This window comes from Hemiscyllium ocellatum, chromosome 43, assembly GCF_020745735.1.
Source record: "Hemiscyllium ocellatum isolate sHemOce1 chromosome 43, sHemOce1.pat.X.cur, whole genome shotgun sequence".
NCBI classification, from domain to species: Eukaryota; Metazoa; Chordata; class Chondrichthyes; order Orectolobiformes; family Hemiscylliidae; genus Hemiscyllium; species Hemiscyllium ocellatum.
Window position 1 is genome coordinate 25931830 of NC_083443.1, and position 25972 is coordinate 25957801.

General features: G+C 42.7%; 1 protein-coding gene across 1 annotated transcript in view; it reads left to right on the forward strand.

Annotated features, from left to right (window-relative positions):
• Window positions 1-25972, forward strand: part of LOC132834919 (annexin A4-like) — an 80576-nt gene that overhangs the window by 33081 nt on the left and 21523 nt on the right. Inside the window, exons 4-9 of the mRNA XM_060854058.1 lie at window positions 2215-2649; window positions 9088-9175; window positions 10726-10820; window positions 12582-12695; window positions 18267-18357; window positions 25421-25500. Of these exons, the coding sequence (XP_060710041.1) occupies window positions 2215-2649; window positions 9088-9175; window positions 10726-10820; window positions 12582-12695; window positions 18267-18357; window positions 25421-25500 (903 nt within the window). The remainder of the gene's footprint in view (window positions 1-2214; window positions 2650-9087; window positions 9176-10725; window positions 10821-12581; window positions 12696-18266; window positions 18358-25420; window positions 25501-25972) is intronic.

Below are 25972 nucleotides of genomic sequence, written 5' to 3' on the forward strand. Positions count from 1 at the left end.
CACACACAAGAGGACACCTTCTTACTAGCTCTACATTTGCATGTGACATGCTGAATTTTAAAAGAGCCTGTAAACAGAAGGTAAGAGTTAGGGTGGAGGGAGGCTGTTGGTAGCCTGAAAATGGTGAGAAGTGGCTGGGACTAGGGTGCCTGCTACTGCCCCTCACCTTGGCATTCCTCCAGCGAGATTGGGGGGTTGGTTTAACAAGAAAAATCACTCCAACCCCCTGTCCCAATTATTGCCCCTCACCCCCTACTTCACCATCCCACTCCTCGCCAGGCCTTGTCTGATGGTCCCAGTGACTCCTAAACCTACTCAGGAAAAAGAGCAGTGCCCAGTAAGACGCTTCTCAACTGGGTCTATCCTTACTGAGGCCTCAGACTCTGAGGGACGCTGTTGGGGGCTGATGAACCACCAGACCACGCACAGTGACTGCTATTAATTAGTGCCTAATAATGCGTCTCTGTCCTCATGCCATGGTATTCACCCAGTGACAGGTAGGGGATATAGTGGAACACCAGCAGCACACCTTGTTGACTTCCAGGTGGCGCAGAGTCCTTCATTTAAAAGGAAGGGTGAAGGGGTTGGTTGGCTGTCAAACCTCCCCTGACTCCAAGTGGTCTACTCTCCATATTACCTGCCTATTCTGGGGTCCATCTTTAGCCTTGGGCAGACACAGTACTGGCAGTAGCCACTGTCTGTCCATTGGTGCTGCCAATCTGTGATCAGCAGCGATGAGTCTCTCTACTCGTGTGGTCCTCGTTCCCAGGAAGGTCCTGCCCCCACCCAGTTGGCACTTGACTCATTGAGACTTCCCGGAAATAAAATATAGATAATGTGGACCGTCCACTCAATGGGTGAAACCCGTGTCACATTCTTCCGATTCCACGATGTGTGTGATTTTGGCTAGTGCTTTAGATCTCTTCATTGTTCCAGTTGGACCATCCATTTTTATGTGGATGTTTATCAATGTCTATGGAGACTCGTGAAAAGGAATCATTAGGTTATTCAGTGAAGATTCCGATGGATGACTCATTTTAAGTTGATGCTTCCAGATGGAATAACAAAAATAAGCTGACTGGCTTTCCTTATCTATATTCCATTCGCTGTTTTGTGGTGGTTAGTGAATATAGGACAACTGTTTCCTTCTTGACACTTCCATGGAGTACGATGAATAGAAAGTATTTCCCTCTGGTCCCATTGCCCTATAAGTCACAAAGTACAGATGGGTAAGACCATTCACTCCATGTAGCTCAGATGCTAGCAGGTACCGATGTTCCCCCACTCTCACTCCAGAAAAATATACATCCAAATGTCATACATTAGCAGGCAATAAAGGGTTAATCCCCCTATACAAACCACAATTCAGGTTTAAAAAATAAATACGTGTCAGAGATCTTTAACTTCACAAATGGTTCAGACAGGGTTGGTAGACTGGCAGTGGAGTGTTTCCACTGTGGGAGATCCAAAACTAGGGGCCGTAAATACGGTACAGTCATAACCAACTCCCAATCAGGAAGTTAGGGAGGTCAGAACAGGAACTTGTTGCCACAGAAATGATTGATGCAAACAAGGAAAGTGCTTTCATAAATAAACTACAACAATTGCAAGAGAGCAGAGAGTCACGAGGCAGGCTGAGATGAGATGTTAAGACAAGAAGAACTTGTGTGGACTATAAAAATAGCCAAGTCTGAATATCTAGTTTCTCTGCTTGATGTAACCTCAAAGAGTCACGATTTTTCATTGGAAAGAACACTTATTTTCCCCCTTTCAATAACATTGTTGGCTTCCTTTGGTTGGAAAGCTAAGGGGAAGTTTCTTTTACATTTGGAGTTTGCTTAGGAACTAACACAAGATGAAAGAATGTATTATGGATCTCTTTGAATCAACCAGTAACCTGATACTGACAAGCAGTGCCTTTCAGGCTAAACCTTCAAACCCATTTATTCAACGATAAAAGTAAACTAAAGCAAAATCGGAAATTGAATTGTTTTGTATAGTTCCACTAATGTCCAGTTCTAATCCCATTTCCCATAAAGAAGACTTAACTCTGTTTTCACTTCTGCTCCCATGAGATGCTATGAGAGATTAACAAGTCAGATGTGAAGTTGTTGTAAGCTATTGTTGTTCAAGCAAAATTGGAATAAAGTATGAACCAAAATTGTGGCTTAACAAATACAAATCTTAATGATTATATATTCTGTTCCATTTTAGGTTGAGAACTTAGCAGCCATAATACGACCACAACTTCCGGATGCATTTGGGGCACTTCCCAATCAGCAGCCATATGGAATGTACCCACAAGGCCAAGGTGGTCAACCTGGTGCTCCATCATACAACCCAGGATATCCTGCTTCTAACACAGGGTTTTCAGCCTCCGGCCCAACTTCAGGTTATCCATCTGGCCCGGCGCCAGGTTATCCATCTGGCCCGACTCCAGGTTATCCATCAGGCCCGACTCCAGGTTATCCATCAGGCCCGACTTCAGGTTATCCATCAGGCCCGACTTCAGGTTATCCATCTGGCCCAACTCCAGGTTTTGCATCTGGCCCAACTCCAAGTTATCCATCTGGCCAGACTCCAGGTTATGGAGCTAGTCCATCACAAGGATACCCCTCAAACCCCTCTTCAGTTGCAGCACCAGTGAAGGTATGAGAGACGAGATTAGTAAATTAATTAGAGTCACTTTACATGCAAAGATTTAAAATCTGGTATATTCAATGCTTGTTTATTTCTAGAGTTTGTGTCTGAACAATGTAAAGCTAAAATGATTCACCAAATAGTCTTCAGCAATGATGTTCTGGAGTAGTTAATGTGGATTAGAGGTTGAAGTAACTATGGTCAGGAGAGGATTGGGGAGCAGGTGATGTGCAATAGGCAGGCATTGAATCCAGTGTGCTGAGAAAATGGATGAGTCAGTGCATGTGTCAAGACCCTTGTACGTTTGGTTGCCCCAAGACATGGAATAGAGTCCAGACTGAAGGGTGAGGTCTAGGAGAAACTTTTCTGATGCGGCCAAAGGAAATATGTGACTATTTTCTGAATGGGCTGTTCCCTCAGTCCTTTTTCAGAATAAGTCAAGTTTATTGCCTTTGTGTTTAGATCAATTAAGCATTTTGCTTCATTCACAAGCCCCCATTTGCAGACCCTTTTGTAATATTTCTGGGATGACACACAAACCCTAATGTGTTCAAGATCACACGCGTGATCACCATTCTAGCTCTGAATGTGGTGAGTCATGTTAATGAAGGAAATGAAGCAGGTTGCTGGTGGAAAATATCCTAACTGTCTACTTTGATGTTGTTTAGCATTTTATACCCCAGGTTTTCTCAGAATTCGAGGTAAGCTTTAATAATGTGCCTTTGGAATTGTTTCCGGTCAAACTGCATGTCGTCCTGCATTAGATCAATTATCTTCACAGAAAACTAATTTCAGTAACCATCGATTAAAATCCAGAGGTTTCTCTTTTTTTAAAAACAACTAATCCTTAATCAAGATACTGTGTGCTGCTCATAATAATAGAATAAAAAGGTCTCAAAAGGATGCCACAGTTGTCGTCAGCAGGTTAGTTGAAAATAAAAGGTAATAGCAGAAAGTGCCTGAAATTCAGCAGTGTCTGTGAAGAGAGAGAAACAAAGTTAATGTCTCAGATCGATGATCCTTCAGCTAAGCGAGAGAGAGTGGGAACAAGTTACAGCTGATGCTGGAATCTGTACTGAAAAACAACAAATGCTGCAGGTCACAGTGGGTCAAGCAGCATCCATGGAGAGAGAGCATGCTAACGTTTCGAGTCTAAATGACTCTTCATCAGAGCTGCATCGCTAGCTCAAAACCAGCTTAAATGCCAGTCATCTGAGCTGAAAACGTTAGCTTGCTTTCTCTCCATGCTGAGTCAAAGTGTGGTGCTGGAAAAGCACAGCAGGTCAGGCAGCATCCAAGGAGCAGGAGGGTCGATGTTTCAGGCATAAGCCCTTCAGGAATGCTGCCTGACCTGCTGTGCTTCTTAAATGCCTCCCTTTTCGACTCTGACTCTCCAACATCTGCAGTCCTCACTTTCTGACCTGCTGTGATCTCCAGCATTTGTTGTTCTCATCTAAGAGAGAGTGAATCAACTGCAGCAAAACAATAACATGCATATTGAGACATTTGTGCAAAAAAGCATTTAGATTTATTTATCTTATTGAAACATTCAACAAGAATGGTAGGAATAAACTAGGAAACTACAAGCCAATGATTGTGCCACTTTCAGTAGGTAAATCATTGGAAAAAATTCTGAGAAACAGAATTAATCTCTACTTGGAGAGGCAAGGATTAATCAAGGATAGACATCATAGTATTCTAAGGGGGCAATTTTGTTGACTTTTTCAAGGAGCTGACTAGATGTGTAGGTAAGGGTAATACCATTGATGTAATTGACATGGACTTCAGTAAGGCATTTGACAAAATGTCACATGGCAAACTGGTTTTAAAAAAAAACTGAGAGCCCATGGGATCCAGTATAATCTGCAAATTGGATTGAAAATTGGCTTAATGGCAGGGTTGCAGAGGATGATGGTCAAAGGGTGTCCAGTGTTAGGTCCTGTATGTTGGTGTACATTAATGATCTAGATATGAATGTGGAAGGTGTGATTCATCAGTTCATAGATGACATGAAAATTGGCAGTGTGAGAAATAACGAAAAGGAAGGATTAGGTTACAGGATGGTATAGACAGGCTGGTCAGAACAGCGGCAAATGGAATTTTACTGTGGATCGTGAGGTAATGCCCTTGGGAACTCTAACCAGGCAAGGGATTACATGGTGAATAGTAAGACCCTAGGAAATACAGAGGATCAGGAGGACCTTGGTGTGCTTGCCCACAGATCCTTGAAGGACAGGTGGATCAGATAGTTAAGAGGGCATATGGCACACTTGCTTCTGTACTCAATGACTTGATTAATGAAGACCAGGAGGTAATGATGGAGCTGTATATAACGTTAGTTAGGAGTAGTATGACAGACCATATTATAGGAAGGATGTGATTGCACTAGAGATGGTACAGAGGAGATTCACCAGGATGTTGCCTGAACTGGAGACATTCAGCTATGAGGAGAGACACTTAAGCTGGGGTTGTTTTCCATAAATTAGAGAGGTTGAAGAGGGGTGGGACCTGATTTGAGATAAACAAAGTTTTGAGGGTTGTAGATAGGGAACAATTTTCCCCTTTCGTAAAGGGGTCATTAATCAGATGGCATAGTTTTAACATAAGGAGCAGGAGGTTTAGAAGGGATTTGAGGAAATGATTTTCCACCCATAGATTGGTGGGTACAGTCAATTCTTCTATAACCAGATGGGTGCGTTCTTGCACTTTAGAAACAGTGATTTAAGTGTTGGCGATATAATCACGTTACAGCCAACACATGTTTTAAACGTTTGCACTTTAGAAACAGCATCTGCAATTCGTCAGAACAACCTGTATCTGGAACCCATTGGCTCAAAGGGTGATTGAAGGGGGACCTCTGGAGACATCTAAGAACTATTTGAATGAACAATCAAAATAGCATAGGATATAAAGCAGTGAGCCAAATGCCACAAAATGGAATTATAGCAGATGGATGTTTGATGACCAGTGCAGACATGAATGGGCTCTTTTAAAATAAATGTCTTGTTGACGTTATATAAAACTCAGGTGGCGGAAATCGGATTTAATTTTTATTTTAATATACATTGCTGGATTCAAATTTCAATTTGTCCAAACTCTGATCACTTGACGGAGAATATGTGAGGTTAGCAAGTCAGAATTAAAAGAATTTCAGGGTTCATCCATCGTCTGAAGGAATCTAGGCATCTTGCCCTCTGTGGTGTTACGAACTTAGAGTCAGATATCCTGCAGACAGCCACCTAGATTATTTATGTACTTTTAATTACCTTGTTCAAATGTGCTATGACACCTCGCTGGAGCAGATAGGACTGGAATCTGGCCCTCTGATCAAGAAGTAGGGACACTACTCCATACCACAGATTCTTTGTTGAGTAGTCCATAGAATCACAGAGAACAGAAGGGGCCCTTTGGCCTGTGGAGTGTGGAGCAATAAAAACTACCCTAAATCTCCACTGATTTCACTCTCTAGTGCTTGACTCATAGCCTTGAATGTTAAGAATGATATGACATTTAAGGTTCCTTAGCCAAGGTTAGAGTAACAGATCTCATTCAGAGACTGGAAGGCAGGAGGTGAGGTAATCAGCCCCATTGTTCACGGGTACTGAAGGCTGAAGAGTGAATGGGTTTCCCTTGCTGCTCATTCTTAAGTAGAGATCCCCGTTGTAGACGTGCACATGCCAATCCCGTGTAACATCAGGGGTTGTGATAACGATGTCCTTAACGCTCCCTGACTGTTGAGTTCCTAATGAGGAATGTAATGAATGGTGCATTGTAGAACTGTCCTTTGAAATGGTATGGACATGGATGAGGACAAGGAAGAGTTGGGTTAGATGAAGGAAAAGCTCCAAATAGGGTTATGTTTAAATCCAGTTGTGTTCAGAAATAAGCCAAACATCTTCCACTCTTTTTTTAAAACAAGACATGTTTATGTTTAAAATTGTTCATGATTGAAACAATTGTTAATTTATAAGATTAAACGAAAAGCAGAGAGACCTGGCTGCATGTTACCTTGATGTATGGTGTCCTGGCTTATTGTGATACTGCTGTGTGCATATTGCCTGTCAGTGGGATGTTGCTATAAATCAGTTGCATTATAGAGAAGTCGCATATATACTCAAAATGTTCTTGAGTGACAGGGATGGGATTGAATTTGGGTGTGGTGAACATGATTCCACATGAATTTTCCCTCTTGCCTCCCTTCAGATCCCTTCATATATTGGAATTCTTAACACAGGCTTTGCAAACTTTTCCATCAACTAACACACAAGCTAATTTAAGTTAGTCCACCACTTCTTCAAAAACTGAGGAATATAGAAACAGGAAGAGCCCATTTAGCCCCTTGAGCTTGTTTTGAGATCCAATGCAACATTGGCTGATGGGCAACATTAACTTCATATACCTCCTTTGCTCTAACCCTTGATGTTTCCAGCTAAAATAAATCTATCAATCAGAGATTCAAAAATTAACAAGGACTGAACATCAATTATTATTTGTGGAAGAGTATTCCATTCTCTCATTACCCTTTGTGTGAAGAAGTGATGGCTAAATTCACATCTGGCAGATCTTGCTTCTGTTTTTAGACTATGGTTCTAGTCCTAGACTCGGCATCTAGTAGAAAATATCTCACCCAATCTACCTTATTTATTCCTCTTAATGTCGTGAAAACCTTGATCAAAATACCCTTTATCTTCTAAATTCCAGGAAATAAAATCTTGGTTTGTGTAAACTTGCCTTGTTACTTAACCTTTGGAGTCTATTTAGTAGGACAAAATGAGGACTGCAGATGCTGGAGATCACAGTCGAGAGTGTGGTGCTGGAAAAGCACAGCAGGTCAGGCAGCATCCAAAGAGTGGGATTTGTGGCATAAAGCCTTCAGCAGAGTCCATTTAGTGGTAAATTTATGTTGTAGTACCTTTTGAGTTTAATATCTCATCCCTAAAGTGTTGTGATCAGAATTGAACAGGGTACTTCAGGAAAGGATCTGATTGTAACATGGCTATCACTATAAAGCTCTGTATACTCCAGTACAAAACTGAGTGAAATAAACAGAGACTATATTCTGCATAAATTTCCTAAGCTGGATTGGGACATACAACCCTGACTGTGACCATTTACTTAGTAACAGCAATTGCAATGAGACTTCATGAACTGAGAGGTTTAACCCATAATGGACTGGGTGATGATGATGAAGAGATGCAAAGCGTTCTTGACCACATAGAGACTTAGAAAACAGGAGCAGCTGTATGCCATTCAGCTCTTCATGCCTGCTGTGCCATCCAGTACGATCAAGGCTGACTACCCAATGCCTGTTCCCACTTTTCCCCATATCCTTTGATCCCGCAAATGTTATATTCTGGATTAGAATGGTGCTGGAAAAACACAGCAGTTCAGGCAGCATCCGAGGAGCAGGAAAATCAATGTTTCGGGCAAAAGCCCTTCATCAGGAATACAGGTGTTGTATCCAATTCCCCTTTGATTTCTTTGTGGCCTCAACTGCTTATTGTGATGAAGGGCTTGACAGTACATGCTGAGAGAATGTTTCCCCTCTTGAGTGAGTGTAGGCCCAGCATACCCTCAGAATTAAGGGGTGCCACCTTAAAACTGAGATGAGAAGCAGTTTAGATTAGATTAGACTAGACTTGCAGTGTGGAAACAGGCCCTTCGGCCCAACAAGTCCACACCGACCCGCCGAAGCGCAACCCACCCATACCCCTACATTTTACCCCTACCTAACACTATGGGCAATTTAGCATGGCCAATTCACCTGACCCGCACATTTTTGGACTGTGGGAGGAAACCGGAGCACCCGGAGGAAACCCACGCAGACACGGGGAGAACATGTAAGCTCCACACAGTCAGTCGCCTGAATTGGGAATTGAACCCAGGTCTCAGGCGCTGTGAGGCAGCAGTGCGAACCACTGTGCCACCGTGCCGCCCACGATGTTTAGTTTCTGAGAATCGAGGGTCTTTGGAAATCCTTGCCCCAGAGAGCAATGGGGACTGAGGCAGACTCTTGGTCAGTAAGGAAGTCAGGGATTATGGGGAAGGTACAGGAAGTGGACATGAGGAACGTCAGACCAGCCGTGATTCTCATGAATGGAAGGGAAGGCTCAAGAGGTTGAAAAAATCCTACTCCCCTTCCTATTTCACATTCCAAAAGCTGACAGATTTGCTGGGTGAAGAAATTTCTTCTCAGTCATAAATGGTTTACTCCATATTTTTAGACTTGTGGTCCCAGGTTCTGGACTCCTCCACCATCAAGAACAACTTTCCTGCATGTGTCTTGTTGAGTCCTGTTTGGATTTTATAGATTTCTGAGATCCCCTGCTCATTTGCGGTCGTTGAGACACCTGCCCATTTTTTTTTAATTGGAAAAGCAATTGTCCCATGACCGAGTCCCAGTAATGCTCTGGTTTTGAATTAACGGAAATATCTTGTTTTCTTTAGCCTGTGAACCGGGGGACTGTAAGAGAAGCTTCAGGGTTTGATGCCTTGAGAGATGCTGAGGCCCTCAGGAAAGCTATGAAAGGCTTTGGTGAGTGAACCTGCAAAGAACCTCACTATTCCTTCCTCCTCCATGCCCCCAATCCTGGTAGAAACTGAGTGAGTGATGGCTGAAGGATGGAAGAGAAAATGTCAGATGTGGTGATTGTTCTTCCCCTTTGCCTTTTAATGATCCCTGCTGGATTGTTTGTGTGTGTGTGTGTGCGTGCGTGCGAGAGAGAGAGAGAGAGATATTTGGTTAGATGTAATGCCTTTCGTGGTCGAAGAACTGTTTTATAATACCTGTTTAAGAATGACTTGCATTCATAATATGCCCAGTCAACATAATTGTGATTCGTTTCCAAGTGCACTCACTGAAATGTCTCTCAACAATTAAGGCAGCTATTTTGTATCTAACAATGTCCCATGAGCAACAATGATTGGGCTTTTGTTATTTTTGGATCATGGCATATGACGGATAAATGTTGATCAGAGGAAAACTCTGCTCTTTAAGGAAGAGAGCTGGATATTTCTTAATTCTGTCACATAGCATGAAGTTAATGGGCTGAATGGCTTCCTTCTGTGACTTAGTGTCAAAAGGTGTGGTGCTGGAAAAGCACAGCTGTTAGGACAGCATCTGAGGAGCAGGAGAGTCAACATTTCAAGCATAAGCTCTTCATCAGCTTATGTTCGCAACATCAACTGTCCCGCTCCTCGGATGCTGCCTGACCAGCTGTGCTATTCCAGCACCACACTTTTTGATTCTGATCTCCAGCACCTCCAGTCCTCTCTGTCTCCCTTTCTGTGACTTAGTGACATGTTATTTCTGAACCACCACCACCAACCCACCAAAGAGTCAATGTCACTGGGTTAGTAATCCAGGACTAGTTAGTCAGGTCATTTGGCTGGATGGCTGGTTTGTTGTGCAGGATGACACCAGCTATGTGGGTTCATACCCCACACCGGTGGAGGTCACCAGAAAGGTCCCACCATCTCAGCCTCACTCCTTGTCAGAGGCATAGTGACCCTCAGGTTAAGCCCACCAAAAGTCTCCTCTCTAGTGAGAGTGTCTCGGGTGACTTTGTCACTTTAATCGTGACGCTTTGACGCTCATCAAAGCATGTTTTTGGTTCCTTTTAACTGTTTGATTTGGAAATCACATTGAATATCTAAGTGGGTATAAACACTGACTTTAACTAGAACTGCAGCTCATGTTTGTTCAGTGGCAATATTCCGCATTCCCCTTAGCAAGCAAGATTGTGGCAAAAACAAAGGCTGACTGGTAGCTCACTAAACTGCTCACAAAAGCAGCATTATCTTTCAGGTAAGGTAATGAAATCAATGTACTTATAACTTCAAACATCACAAAATAAATTTTGTTTATTAAAAAATATAAAAAGAAAAAGCTCTGAATGCTGTGTGAAAAATACAGCAATGAGAACATTTTTGACACCGTTTTCATATATGATTCCGTGTTGTCCATTTGCAGAGCATTCCTGGTGCGTGACTTACTTGGGATTTTTGTGAATAAATTCAAATATAAAGTTTGATGGGGATGTTAGAGTGGGAGACACTCCTGATTTTGAATTCTTCTGTCCCTAGGCACAAATGAACAGGCCATTATTGATGTAGTCACTCATCGTTCAAACAAGCAGAGGCAACAGATTGTCTTGTCCTTTAAAACAGCCTACGGAAAGGCAAGTATCTCTGATGGTTGCTGGGTGACTGACGCCCAGGAGTTTTATTTCACATTCTCTCACTTCTGAAGAGAACTGCATCCAGAAAACTTGATATTCCTGCATTTCTTACATGTGCCAGTATTCCAAAAAAGAGAAATGGAATTCTCTTCATCCTGGTTTTATTCCTCAGCTAACCTCCCAAAAACAGATTATCTAGCCATTGTCATGTTTACTGTTTGTGGAATTAAATTGACTGTCATGTTCCTTCCTATATTACAAGACCATGAAACACAGTCCATCAAGCCTGCTCCACCATTCAATGAGATACTGGCTGATATGATAATCCTCAATTCCAGTTCCCTGCTTTATCCCCACAACACTTGATTCCTTGATTGCCTCTTGAGTGTTTCTATTACATGTTTCCCCAACACCCTTCCATACAGTCCATTTCAGATCCTAACCATATACTGTTTTCTCCACGTTATATTTGTGTTGATATTGTTAAATGCCTTGGAATATCCTGAGGCCGTGAGAGATATCGAGTCAGTAAGAAACTGAGGAATCAACATTTGTACATTGTGTCACTCAATATTTTTCCAAAAGGCCATACACAATGACAACACAAATAGAGTTCTAATAAAGTCAATGCCTTGCATAGATAATGATGGCTGTAAAAGGTAATCTAATTTCAGCACTTGTAACTCCATTTATAACAGGGTAAGTATTTGGGTTGAAAGTGCCCTAGTAGTAGGTTTGAGCTTCTCCTTGTAGGCCTCAATTACGAGCATTGTTCTAATCGAGTTTTGAGAAGATTTGTAGCTCAGGTTGAGATTTTGGATGTAGGTTTGCTCGATGAGCTGGAAGGTTCATTTCCAGACGTTTCGTCACCCTACTTGGTAACATCTTCAGTGGGTCTCAGACTAAGCACTGCTCAATATTCCTACTTTCTATTTATATCTTTGGGTTTCTTTGGGTTGGTGATGTCATTTCCTGTGGTGATGTTATTTCCTGTGGTGAAGTACTTCCTGTTACTTTTCTCAGGGGGTGGTAGATGGGCTACCATGATGCCTAAGGGTCTGAGTAGTCTGGCAATCATAGCCACAAAAAGACATGACCCTCTCACTAGTGTCCTTACATACAGATGAGGAAGGACACCACTCCAACTGGGACAACACATCCATCCTAGGACAAGCCAAACAAAGCCACGCATGAGAATTCCTAGAAGTGTGGCATTCCAACCGGACCTCTATCAACAAACACATCGAGTCAGACCCCATCTATAAATCCCAGAGAAAAGGAACTGGAAATGATTTCACCAAAGGAAATGACATCACCACAGGAAATCACATCACCAACCCAAAGATATAAATAGGAAGTAGGAATTTTCAGCAGTGCTTCACCTGAGGCCCACTGAAGATGTTACCTAGTATGGTGATGAAACGTCTGGAAATGAGCCTTCCAGCTCAGCAAGCAAACCTACATCCAAAATTGTTCTAATCCTCAGTCAAGTCCTCCAGTCCAGTTATCGATCTTCGCCACATCCTTGGGTTTAGCAGCTTGTTGGAATACTGCTAGAATGTTCTCATTTGGGAAAACTGGATACTCTCTTGATGATTTTGAGTGAGGGGATTGTCAGGGATCCTGTCTGGAGCATTATATTACACGTATGACAACATGGGCCAGTTGATACAGTTTTCTCTGGTCTAGGGGAGGATTCAGACACTTGTCACCTTCTGTGCACTTGCCATGTCTTTGATATTTGTCCTTTCTCTGTTTCAGGATTTGATAAAGGAGCTAAAGTCTGAGTTGTCGGGCAATTTTGAGAAGGCAGTCCTGGCACTACTGAAGCCTTCTGTACTTTATGACGCCACTGAACTGAAGGATGCCATCAAGGTCAGTGATGAGCCAATGTGTAGATCCAGAGAGCTGCTAGAGGCAGAACAGCAACAGATCTGTTTTTGTATAGAACTGCCGTATGGTGTTAGCAACTCCAGGCCAACTTGTATATGCTCTATATGAGTAACTTCCCACCTTCCTTCTCCCAGCCCTGTTAACATAATTTGTTCTCATGCACTTAACTTCCCCTTGAATGTGTCTGTGTGAGTCATCTCAGCCACTTGCTGTGGTAGGAAGTTCAACCAAAGTGTCTGCTTTTTAGCCAGAGAGGTTTTTCATGAATTCTCTGTTGGAATTACTGGGACTGTGTTACATTAAGTGGTGCCTGGTTTCGGTCTCTCTGACAAGTGGAAATATTTTCTCCACCTTTGTCCTGTTCAGCCCTTTTGTAATTTTAGAGGCTTGTATTAAATTACTGCTCTGTCCTCTATTTTCTAACAACTGGTGCAGTGGGAGGAATGATACAAAGTCCACCTTGTGGGTTTCTCTTCAACTTCAGATAGGAAGAAGGCATTGATGTGTTTTAAAATGAGCAGATTGCACTGTTATGAATTGGGCTGTGAAATGATAACATACAGTTGTTATCATTATATCTATATTGCACTCAAAAATATACCTTGACAGCTCAGTGCCTAGCACTTTGGTGTAGTTTCGGCAATGCTAATAACAGTATTACACAAGACATAACTAGCAGGATGAGAGTGCAGGGTAAAGTTCAAAAGCAGGTATGATACTTCAGGCTCCTGCTGCTCGACAATTTTGATGCTTTCAACCACCTAATAAAGATTGAGTTCTAATTACTTATGAGTTGAATTAGCTTCGTTGTCACATGTATTCAAATAAGTACAGTGAAAAGTTTGCAAGTCACCTCTTACGGTGCCATCTTAGGTAAAATGTACCGCTGTACAGGTTCTTCAGTACAAGTTGATTAGATTAGATTCCCTACAGTGTGGAAATAGGCCCTTCTGCCCAACACGTCCACACCGACCCACCGAAGAGTAACCCACCCAGACCAGTTTCCTTCTGACTAATGCACCTAACACTATGGGCAATTTAGCATGGCCTGCACATCTTGGACTGTGGGAAGAAACCGGAGCACCCGGAGGAAACCCACGCAGACACAGGTAGAATGTGTGAACTCCACACAGACAGTCGCCCGAGGCTGGAACTGAATCAGGGTCCCTGGTGCTGTGAGGCAGCAGTGCTAACCACTGAGCCACAGTGCCACGCACACTACCCTGTTTCAGTGAACACTATGGACAATTTAGCATGGCCAATTCACCTGACCTGCACATCGTTGGATTGTGGGAGGAAACCAGGTTCTTAGGGAAAAGATATTAGAAACATAAAGAAATAAAAAGTCCACCATTATAGATTGTGGGAATGAATTAGAGAATTAACAGCCCTTCCCCACCCAGTCCATGCTGGCATTTCACTTCCAGATTGCACCAGGCTTTACCTCCAGGTCAGGAGACCACTCTGGGATCACCTTGAGGCTGCAAATCCACACTGAGGCCACGTTCCACTGGCCATGGAGTCATAGAGATGTACATCACGGAATTAGATCCTTTGCGCCACCTTTTCCTTGCCGACCAAATATCCTAAATTAATGTGGTCCCATTTTCCAGTACTTGCCCATATCTCTCTCTCTCAACCTTTTCCTATTCATGTACCCATCCAGATGCCTTTTAAACATTGTAATTGTTCCAGCCTCCACCGCTTCCTCATTCCGTTCACACACCACCCTCTGCATGAAAATATTGCCCCTTGAGTCCCTTTTAAATTATTCCCCCTTAACCTAAACCTGTGCTGTCTTGAGAGTCTTATCTGCCCTGGAGTTGTGTCATAAAACGTACATTTTTTTTTAGAAAGAAAGGAATTTGTCTCTCAGACACCACTTGTGCTGCAGTGGTAGTATTGCTAATTCTGTACCAAGGGGTCTCAGTTTAAGCTCCACCTGTCCAGAGGTGCATTACAACATTCTAAAAGGTTGTTTGAAAAATAGTTTTCCTGCTTTCCCTAGAATTTAGAAGGTTAGGGGATGATCTGTTTGCAACCTCCACGATGTTAACAGGTAAAGACAGAGTAAATAAAGATAAACTATTTCTACTGTTTGGGGGAGATTCTAGAATCAGGGGCATAGTTTGTGAATTAGGGTCACATCATTCAGGAGAGATGTTCAGGAAACGTGTCTCCGCACAGAGATTTCAACTCTTTCACAAATGACAGTGGGTGCTAGATCAGTTGTCAGTTTTAAATTGGAAATAAATTATATTTTTATTAAGCAAAGATAGTAAGACAGATATATTAGATCAGGCGATATCAGCTACTATCTCAATGAAGGAAGAACAGGCTTGAGGGGCTGAATGGTAGATGTTACCATTTTAGCATCTGAAAAGAGAAAGCAACTTGTCAAGCTATTTGACTTGCAAATATCCAAATGATATTTTTAATGTTGAGAGAATAATGCAGTTCTTTTTAAACACAATATTGCATACCCAAGTGAATTTTCATGCTTACACAGCCTGCACTCACCCTGCTAGTTGGGCAGCATGGTGGATCAGTGGTTAACACTGCTGCCTTACAATGCCAGGAACCTGGATTCGATTCCACCCTCTTATGACTGTCTGTGTGGAGTTTGCATATTCTCGCCATACTGACCAATTCCCCTACCCTATTAACCTACACATCCCTGAATGCTATGGGCAACTTAGCCTGGCCAGTTCACCTGACCTGTACATCTTTGGATTGTGGGAGGAAACTGGAGCACACAGAGGAAACCCACACAGATACGGGGAGAATGTGCAAACTCCACACAGACAGTCACCCATAGACCAAAGATGTGCAAATTAGGTGAATTGACCATGCTAAATTGTCTCAGGATGTGAAGGTTAGGTGGTTTAGCCAAGGGGAATGCAGGGCTACAGGGTTAGGGTGGGGGTGTGGGGGCTGGGTGGGATGTTGTTCAGAGGGTGGATGTGACTGGCTAGGCAGAATGCATACTGTAGGGATTCTATGATCATCTCTTATGTCATGCCGTTAGGTGCTTACTGACTTTAGTGAAAACCTGTTCTAAAGTGATAGGCACTGAGTTGTCAAGGAATATTTTTGAGTATGATTTTTTCTTCCCCGCAAGTACCAAGAAAGATCATGAAAAAGGCAAATAATTTGGTCCATTGAGTTTAGAAAATTTCTTGACACCTTCTTGCTATTTCAGCAATTATGCACAGGGCAACCTTGTCAAATCACTACCAAATAATCACTACCATGGTCAACGACTGGCAGCTTAAGGCCTGACCACCCCAAAAAACAGAAACACTTCAACATTCACCATTTCAACATTCAACATTCACCTGTTGGACCCAGAAGCTGTCAGACTGTAACTGGTCAGCAGTTTCATGTGGGACAGGCCTCTGACTGGGTGAGAAGTTCACTGGTTAGCTCTGTAAGTACTTAACTGGTACAGTTGGTTCTACTATAACATGTATTTCAATGCAAATTGTCGATAACGTGATTGAAGATTTGCGACCATTATCTGTAGAATGCGAACTTTGCTTGCCTGCATTGGCTACACCGTGATTCCAGTCCCATTGGTCTAAATGGTGCTGCTTTGATGTGATTTTCTTCCAATGTGGGATTGCACTGGAACTGAACTATCATGTTATATCAGAACCAACTGTACTGATCCAGCGAGCTCTCTTATGGGTGGGGAATTAGTGGCCTCCTCCCACACTTAGTGATTTAAGCCAGATACAGTCTAACACCATGAAGAGGAACAATATAAACTTACTCCAACAGTGTTCAATGTTTCTACGAGAAGTTTTACCCATACGGCATGGGTGGTTCAGTGTCTCACAGCGCCAGGGACCTGGGTTCGATTCCAGCCTTGGGTGACCAGCTGTGTGGAGTTTGCACATTCTCCCCACTTTTCTCTGGGTGCTCCAGTTCCTCCTGCACTCCAAAGGTGTGCAGGTTAGGTGGATTGGCCATGCTAAATTGCCGAGTAAAAAATGAGGTCTGCAGATGCTGGAGATCACAGCTGAAAATGTGTTGCTGGTTAAAGCGCAGCAGGTTAGGCATGAAGGGCTTATGCTCGAAACGTCGAATTCCCTATTCCTGAGATGCTGCCTAACCTGCTGTGCTTTAACCAGCAACACATTTTCAGCCATGCTAAATTGCCCACAGTGTTCAGGGATGTGTAGGTTAGGTGTATTAGTCAGGGCTGAAAATGTGTTGCTGGAAAAGCACAGTAGGTCAAGCAGCATCCAAGGAACAGGAGAATCGACGTTTTGGGCATAAGCCCTTCATATTAGTCAGGGGTAAATATAGGGTAGGAGGAACAGATCTGGGTGACTTACACTTTGGAGTGTCAGTGTGACTCGTGGGCCGTAGGAATCATAAACAGCCACTAAGATCCCCTTTATCCCTCCTCCAAAACATTACTTTAGGAAACTGTTTTCCTGAAGCTTTGTATCTTTCATAGAATTATAGAATAGCTACATTAAAGAAGTAGGTCATTCAGCCTTCCTGTCTGAGTGTCTAACAGCAACACAATTATTTTTTTTCTTTCTATTTTTCATTCTCCTTTTTTCTTTTTTTTTACACTGATCCAGCTTCCTCAGAGCCAGTTGTCAGAGTAAACAGAACCTCTGACCCTCCTATTTTTTTAATCAAAAGGACCTCCTGTTTATTTTCTTTTTCTCTTTTCTTTAAAATTTTTTTTAACCCCCACACTACTGCCTAACTGCAGTAGTGCTTATTTTTTTTTCCCCAGCACCCATGTTGTGTGTGTGCAGGTGTGAGACACAGTGAGAGACACAAGATGCACGAATTTTTATTCAGTTTCCACCACCAGAGCAACACAATTATTACCAATCTCCCAGCTCTTCCAAATAGCCTTGCAATTTTTTTTCAGGTAATTATCCAATTCCCTTAGGAAAGCCATTTGCCCCGATTCCTCAATACTTTCTAATATGTGTTCCAAATCCTAACCACTTGAAAAAAGACATTTGTTTTGCCAGTTGCCTTAAATTGGTGATCTGTAATCCTACTTTTCAACTGGATGATGGGTTTTTACAAGAATCAATGGTGGTCAAATGAAAAGGTTATTAACTAACTTCAGATTTTAGTAACTGAAGTTCCTTAAATCTGCACAACTAGCAGGGATCTCAAGGAAAGAGCCTGAGTCTATTTTAGTAACTGAACTTACATTCACCAACTTCCAGTGTGGGATCTGAACCCATTCTCCAAGACAGAGTATTGGTCTGAGTCTCTGAATTACTGATTCAGTCACATAGTAACTATGCCACTTCTTCCTCCCTTAGAAAAAAACTCAAATAGGCCAATAACTGCATCTCCAACAATGATATAAAATAAATAAATGTATTCCTTTATGAGCCCTGAGCCCCTAAGCCATAAAGCCACAGGATATCTGATTGCTACAGTTAGATCCTGCCCTTAGCAGGGGTACCTTTGGAATGGGTAGGGAAGAAATGTTGTCCTTGTTGATGTTTCATTTCACTGGCTCCAAAAGGACGATAGTCTTGACCATTCTGCTTCTGAATGCAGGGGGCTGGTACAGACGAGCAATGTCTAATTGAGATCCTGGCATCCCGTTCCAATGCGGAAATCCACGCCATCAACAGTGCTTACAAAGCAGGTAAGGTGTGACGAGCAAGGTATCAAGTTTACAGACATCTAGCCAGTGTTATGGTTTGTTCATCTGTAGCAGTTACATTGGTGACTGAAATGGAATTGCTTTGATCTTTTTTTAAGAGGGTCATATCTCTGTGACGTTCATTTCAAAGGAACAGCATTATCATACTGCATAGTCTGAGAATTGCAACTTTTACGTTAAATACTGTGACTTGATTAAACAAACAATACAGGCAATGTCAGTGCTAGGGCAGCCTACCTCATATTTCATTAGAGAAATGAACTGTCCAGGGGGTACTCGATGGTGCAGTTTAGGGCTGATGTCAGTTGTAATGACAATAGGAAATGCTACGGATGGTCACAATGCTTCCAAACTAGGTAGTGGACATACGTCTCTGATCTTTGCTGTGAATACTTGTGCCTTGGCCCTAAAATAAGTATGGGATAGTCCTGAGCATCCAGTAGTTTTGTTCAGGGTTGTACCTGAAGAAAGACTGTGTATAAATTCATGATCAAAGACTGATAGTATCAGTTGACCCATGTTCCGAATGTCACAGATGAATTCCTTTTTTGATAACTGAGGCCACCTGATAATTTATTTATTCACGGGATGTGGGCGTCTAAGGCTAGGCTAGTGTTTATCAAATAGAGGGCAGTTACGAGTCAACCACATCTTTGTGGATCTGGAGTCACATGTAGGCCAGGTGAGGATGGCAGTTTCCTTCCCTAAAAGGCATTAGTGAACCAGATGGGGTTTTCTGAGAATTGACAATGGTTTCATGGTCATCATTTGACCTTAATTCCTGATTCTTTATTGAACTCCACCATCTGCCATGGCAGGATTTGAACCAGGGTCCCCAGAACATTATCTGGGTCTCTTGAGATTAATAGTCTCGTGATAATACCATTAGGTCATGGCCTCCCTTACAATGACCCCCCTCTTTCATAAGATAAGACTAGTATTCTGATCACATGACCCGTAGATACCGCAAAGCGTTCAAGAGGCAGCTAAAGCACATTTTTGTACGTAAGGTCCCTGAAGTAGCGTTGTTAATGAGCAGATACTCTGCTTCTTTTGGAGGTAGTTAAAATAGAAACATTGATTGTGGGACATTGCACGATTTTCCACTCTGGTTTAAATATACCCACTGAAACCATTGAAAAAGGCAGACGGACCCACTTTCACCTCCCACGAAACAAAACGCCTGTATCAATGTGGCACTCCCTTTGGACAACACTGGGGTATCAATCTGGAATATAAGCCACCTATTGGTAGGAGAGCTCAAGGTTGATGTCTCTGATAAATTTCTGATGTGCTTCAACTCTGAGTTAAACAAGTGTAGAAACAATATCTGAGGTTAATGATTTGTTAGGGCTGTAAATGAGTCCAGTTGTTAGCTGTGCAGTTTCTATGCTGGCAAGGAAGGAAGTGGGACCAAAGCAGGGAGGAGGTATTGCAGTTGCCGTGGGAACAACCAGGACTGAACCAGGCATTGAGTAAACATCGCTGGGAGGACAAAGTCTGTTTGTTTGGCAGTTTGTTTGCATGTAAGTGCAGGAGAGAGATCACGTCTGTTAAAAGCCTGCTGAGCAGATGCTACTGTGTCAATTTCAAACATCACAGGAATTGTTCACTTGGCAAACAACACCAAAAGTGAGCCATAGTTCAAGGTTATTAATGCGGAAGTATTGTAATGTTAACCATTCCCACTAGCATCACACTTTCTAAACAAGTGTAGTCTTTCCTATTGTTAACTTCCAGGGCCTAAAGCATTCCTGGTTTAGAAAGTCTGATGCTGGTGGGAAAGACCTTAATGTTAAGAAGTCAAGGTGGACGAAGAATGGCCTTTGTAAAGAGCCTTACAAACAGGTGAATGTACCACAAATTAAGCTGATCCAGCCCTTTAAAAGCATGATTAACCTGGCAGTCCATGGTCACCAAAGCTTTATCAGGACCGGTACTCGAGAGAGAGTAAAAGGGGCACGCTATTTTTCAAACTGTTTAACTAAGCTCTGCTCGTTATCAATCACATACCCAAGAACTCCCAACACGTTCTTTCATCTTTGTTTTTTTTAAAATTAGCTGGACATCATGGTATACTTATGGTGTTAGCCCCCAATTAGTTGCCAGCAGCCACCCTCCCCCACCTCCCTCCCACCCTGAGCCTTGGACCCTCCATATGCACACGCACTCACACACACTCATAAGTCTTGGGAACTAATTCCAGAATCAAACTGCTTCTACACAGACAAACATCCCACACGTCTCTCATATCTTAAGTCTCAAGGGCTCAGTGCCAAATTGGAATCAAAACATAGAAACCAATCCCATAACCTGAGACATAAACCTTTTTTGAAAATAAAGAATTAAATGAATGAAAATCGTGGGCTGCTTTTTTTTTCAAATTAATAACATTGACTGTTGGATAATTAAGTCAAAACGTATGGTGCTGAAAAACCACAGCCAGTCAGGCAGCATCCGATGGTCCGGAGAGTCGACATTTCAAGCATGAGCTCTTCATTAGAAATGTGGGCGGGGGGCTCAAGGGGCATTGGGATCTCAACCTAGAATATAAGCCACCTGTTGGTAGGAGAACTCAAAAGTTGATGCATCAGATAAATTTATGATGTGTTATGAGTTACTCAACTCTGAGTTAAACAAGTGTAGAAACAATGTCTCAGGTTAACGATTTGTTACGATCGCAAATCAGTCCAGTTATTAGCCGAGATGGGTCTGAGTGATAAATGGGAGAGGGGGTGGGGCTGGGGACAAGGTAGTGTTATGGACCAGGCCCGACTCCTGAAAACCTTTTTTAAGCAGGTAGCACAAAACGTAACTTTGCAATTTGTTTTAGTTTAGAGTATAATGGATATCTCTGGAGTGAGTCAGCTGGTCAGGCTGCCTAGTTTTAAACAAACAATTTATCTACAAAATTACAGAATGAAACACAAGGAACAGAAAACAGAACACTGGATAATTTATCCTATCCAAACCTGACAGACTATCCAGACTTAATGGTGCTATTCCAAGGATACTTGCAACTTTCCCCATAAGCAAACACCTAAGCACAAATAGTAAAAATGACACAAAAAGATTACAGGTTTCAAGTCAGAGGAGAGAGTTTAGTAGCCTTTTTCATACATTTCCCTGTTGCAACTAACTCTAATCTAAATGAATGCTAGCTACACAGCTAACTGGCCACTCCTCTTTGACTATACTGTTTTTGTTTTAAAGACATGAACGTCTTAGGCCAGAGGCATTACCTGTTAGGGGTAAACAGAAATGCTCCAATGAACCATTCAGACTTCAGGCATGATGGAGTCTTGGGTCATTTAGAATCTCTCTTTTAAAAAAAACCAAGGACAATCTAACTTTGTCAAAGGAGCAGGTTTGTCACAGTAGCTAGAAATGCAACAGGGAGATGAAGGCGGGGGGTGATGGTGATTGGGTGAAGTGGATAGGTGGGAAGGAACACTATGGCTAACCACTTCAACTCCCCCTCCCACTCCACCAAAGACATGCAAATCCTGGGTCTCCTCCACTCTGCCAAATCCCAGCCACCCAACCAGTAGAGGAAGAACACTTCATCTTCAGCCTTGGGACTCTGCAACCACATAGGATCAATGTCAATTTCACAAGTTTCCTTATCTCCCCTCCCCACCTTATCCCACATCCAACTCTCCAACTTGGTACCACCCTCTTGAACTGCCCTTCTCCATCTTCCTTCCTACCTACCTTTCCACTCCACCCTCCACTCTGACCTGTCACCTTCATCTACCAATCGCATTCCCAGCTACCTGCCCCCCCCATTCCAGATGAAGAGCTTATGCTTGAAACTTATGAAGAGCTTATGTCTACTTTCCTGCATCTTAGATGCTGCCTGACCTGCTAAGCTTTTCCTGCACCACATACTTCGACTCTGATCTCCAGCATCTGCAGTCCTCACTTTCTCCTAGTTGGATAATAAAGGTCTGGGTTATGTAACGTCTGATAGAATGGAACTTAACTATCTTCATGTGTCTGAAAATGCTTTTCAAAAGTTCTCCTTTTAAATCCTACTTGCTATCCTGCATGTATTTAAGAAGGAGGATCTGCTCTCCCTCCGTTGCAGAGTGATATAGCACTGAAAGAGGCCATTTGGCCCTCCCTGTGGGATATTTGGATAAATTGTCCAACTAGCCAAATTTTCCTTCAGGTGTTGTGGTTCTGTTCGCTGAGCTGGGAGTTTGTGTTGCAAACGTTTCGTCCCCTGTCTAGGTGACATCCTCAGTGCTTGGGAGCCTCCTGTGAAGCGCTTCTGTGATATTTCCTCCGGCATTTATAGTGGCTTGTCTCTGCCGCTTCTGGTTGTCAGTTCTTGCTGTCCGCTGCAGTGGCCGGTATATCGGGTCCAGATCGATGTGTTTGTTGATAGAATCTGTGGATGAGTGCCATGCCTCTAAGAATTCCCTGGCTGTTCTCTGTTTGGCTTGCCCTATAATAGTAGTGTTGTCCCAGGCGAATTCATGTTGCTTGTCATCTGTGTGAATTCGACTGGGACAACACTACTATTATAGGGCAAGCCAAACAGAGAACAGCCAGGGAATTCCTAGAGGCATGGCACTCATCCACAGATTCTATCAACAAGCACATCGACCTGGACCCGATATACTGGCCACTGCAGCTGACAGCTGGAACTGACAACCGGAAGCGGCAGAGACAAGTCACTATAACTGCCGGAGGAAACATCACAGAAGCGCTTCACAGGAGGCATCCAAGCACTGAGGATGTCACCTAGACAGGGACGAAACGTCTGCGACACAAACTCCCAGCTCGGCGAACAGAACCACAACAATGAACATCCGAGCTACAAATCTTCTCCCAAACTTTCCTTCAGGTTTTAACCAGTTCCACAGTGGCTCAGTGGTTAGCACTGCTGCCTCACAGTGCCAGGGACCCGGGTTCGATCCCAGCTTCGGGCAATTGTCTGCGTGGAGTTTGCACATTCTCTCTGTGTCTGCGTGGGTTTCCTCCGGGTGCTCCGGTTTCATCTCTCAGTCCGAAGATGTGCAGGCCAGGCGAATTGGCCATGCTAAATTGCCCACAGTGATAGGTGCATTAATAGGGAGTAGGGGAATGGGTCTGGGTGGGTTACTGTTCGGAGGGTCGGTATGGACTTGTTGGGCCGAAGGGCTTGTTTTCGCACTGTGGGGAATCTAATCGTCCACTTGGAGGATTGTATGTTATTGGCCACATGCAGCTTTTCAGGAAATGGATTCCAAATCACAATCATGATTCATGTTGAGAAATGAATAAATGTTGATTAGTTGGGGAAGAAAAAACTGTTCAGAGATGTTATAACCTACCTCTGGAACAGGTGAGACTTGAACCTGGGTCTCTTGGTCTAGAGTGAGGGACACTATCACTGCACCACAAGAACCCTATTAATAGGGGGATATGCTCATGGAGGTAGATGATTAATAGTCTCCTAAATAATTCCAGCCTTACTAGGAACCAAGGCTCCAGGAACCCCAGACCAATTGCCTCTGACTGGATTAAAACCCAGGTTCCAACAATAAATGACTAATGTCAAACCTATTGGACAAACCGACACTCTTCCATTTAGACAAAGTCTGCTGACTGAACAGACTTCAGTTCCAACAGTCACATCTAAAATAAGAATATTCCTGACTCAGATGCTCTCACTCATACTTTATCTTAAAACAGGGAAATAGGACTGTTCCCATTGAATTGTGTCATAAGGTAATTCAGTAATAACTTTGAAAGGTCATCCCGACTCACTGACATAATGTGCTGGAAATCCCACTACTTCTGTCAATGAAAAGTTTAAGCTTTTAAAAGGAGTATGCAAAATCTCCAAGCTACCTGATTTTCATACCCGGGTGAATAAAGGGCAGGTTTCTGTACTTTGGAAAAATTAACATTTATTACAGATCATTGAATTCCAGCTATAGGTAGTCAATGATATTAAATCAAGTAAACTCGACAGATGAAAACTCTACAGACCCAGATAAACACAAACAGGGGACAATAAACCTGGGAGGAGGGAAAACTGAAATAAAACCAGTTCTGTCGTCTTTGTTCACAAAGACCTGTTAGGTTAGTTCTTGCTGATCTGAAGGTTTATTCTTGACCTTGCTTTTCCTGAAGGCTTCCATTAGTTGGTAATTGGCACAGGGTGGCTAAGTCACTTATGAAAAATCTATAACTTGTCCAATTCCCTCTTAGAATTAGTTTTATTATCACATGAGAATGGTGAAAAGTTTACACGTTGCCACTTAGAGTGCTGTCTTAAGTACAGGGTCCATGACCTGTGGGCACTAGAGGGACTGGATCCCGCCCCCCAAAACCTCCCCAGCCACATTGTAAAATTAAATTTTCTGTGATTTGACCTTGATTACAGTTGAAAATGTGTTGCTGGTTAAAGCACAGCAGGTTAGGCAGTATCCAAGGAATAGGAAATTCGACGTTTCAGGCATAAGCCCACCTTTTATGGGGCTAACCCTGTTAAATTTGAACTAAACTAAATTAAACCATTATTTCAATGGGTTATCATAAGATCATATAAAAGAGTCTGTGGGTGCTTCTGTGGTGGTATTGTCCCTAACTCTGAGCCAGGGATCCAGGTTCAAGTACCACCTGATCCTGTAATTAGAAAATATCTGTAAAGGGAGACTGCTGGGACACCGGGTTAGTGAATAGGAGGCAGGTCTGTCTAATACTGCATTCTGTGAAGAAATGTAGTGTCAAGGGAAGGATTTGTGACTGGTTTCATATTTCACCTTGCCTGAGATTCTGACTGATTTGAGTCCTTTGATTATCACGTTTGCTGCAGAGGGTTGACATGTTTCCAAGTTCCTGTCCCAAGTGTTTCATATACTTAGCTGGCTCAGCAGTCTCTGTGGAGAGAGAATGAAACATAATCAGTGCTGGAGAGTGAACATCCGTGGTCATTCTGAAAGAAAGGTCATTCATCTACCTGAAATGTTAAATCCTTTCTGGTGGAAGGCCACAATCCAGTACCGTTGATAACACTGAACATAATTGCTTTTTTTTTGTTTTGCAGAGTTTAAAAAGACTCTGGAACAGGACATCAAGAGTGATACATCAGGACACTTTGAAAGGTTGCTGGTCTCCCTTGTCCAGGTAATGTAGAAAATCGTGAAGAACGTGAAAATAGTTCTGCTCCTGCTGTTGATATCTCATTGCATCCATCATTAAAACTGAGCACAGTCCTTCACAAGATTGTCAGCTTGCATTTGGGCAGTACCATCGATGTGGTAGCGCATCCCAAGGGACTTCATTGGAGAATTAGCAGACAGATTTTGACACCTGAGCCAAGTGGGGGAATAGCAGGATAGAAAATAGGAGCAGGAGTAGGCCATTCGGCCCTTCGAACCTGCTCCGTCATTCAATATGATCATGGCTGGTTATCCGACTTAGTCTCAGTTTCTGTTTTCTCCCAATTCTCTTTGACTCCTTTAGCCTGAATGACCATGACTAACTCGAGAACAGTGACCAAATAAAACTAAATCCTTTTCACCGGTAAATTAGCTGTGCGCTGTTTCTGTCTCAATTTTAATCATAATGAAACTGTGTTGGAGACTACATTTCCCAG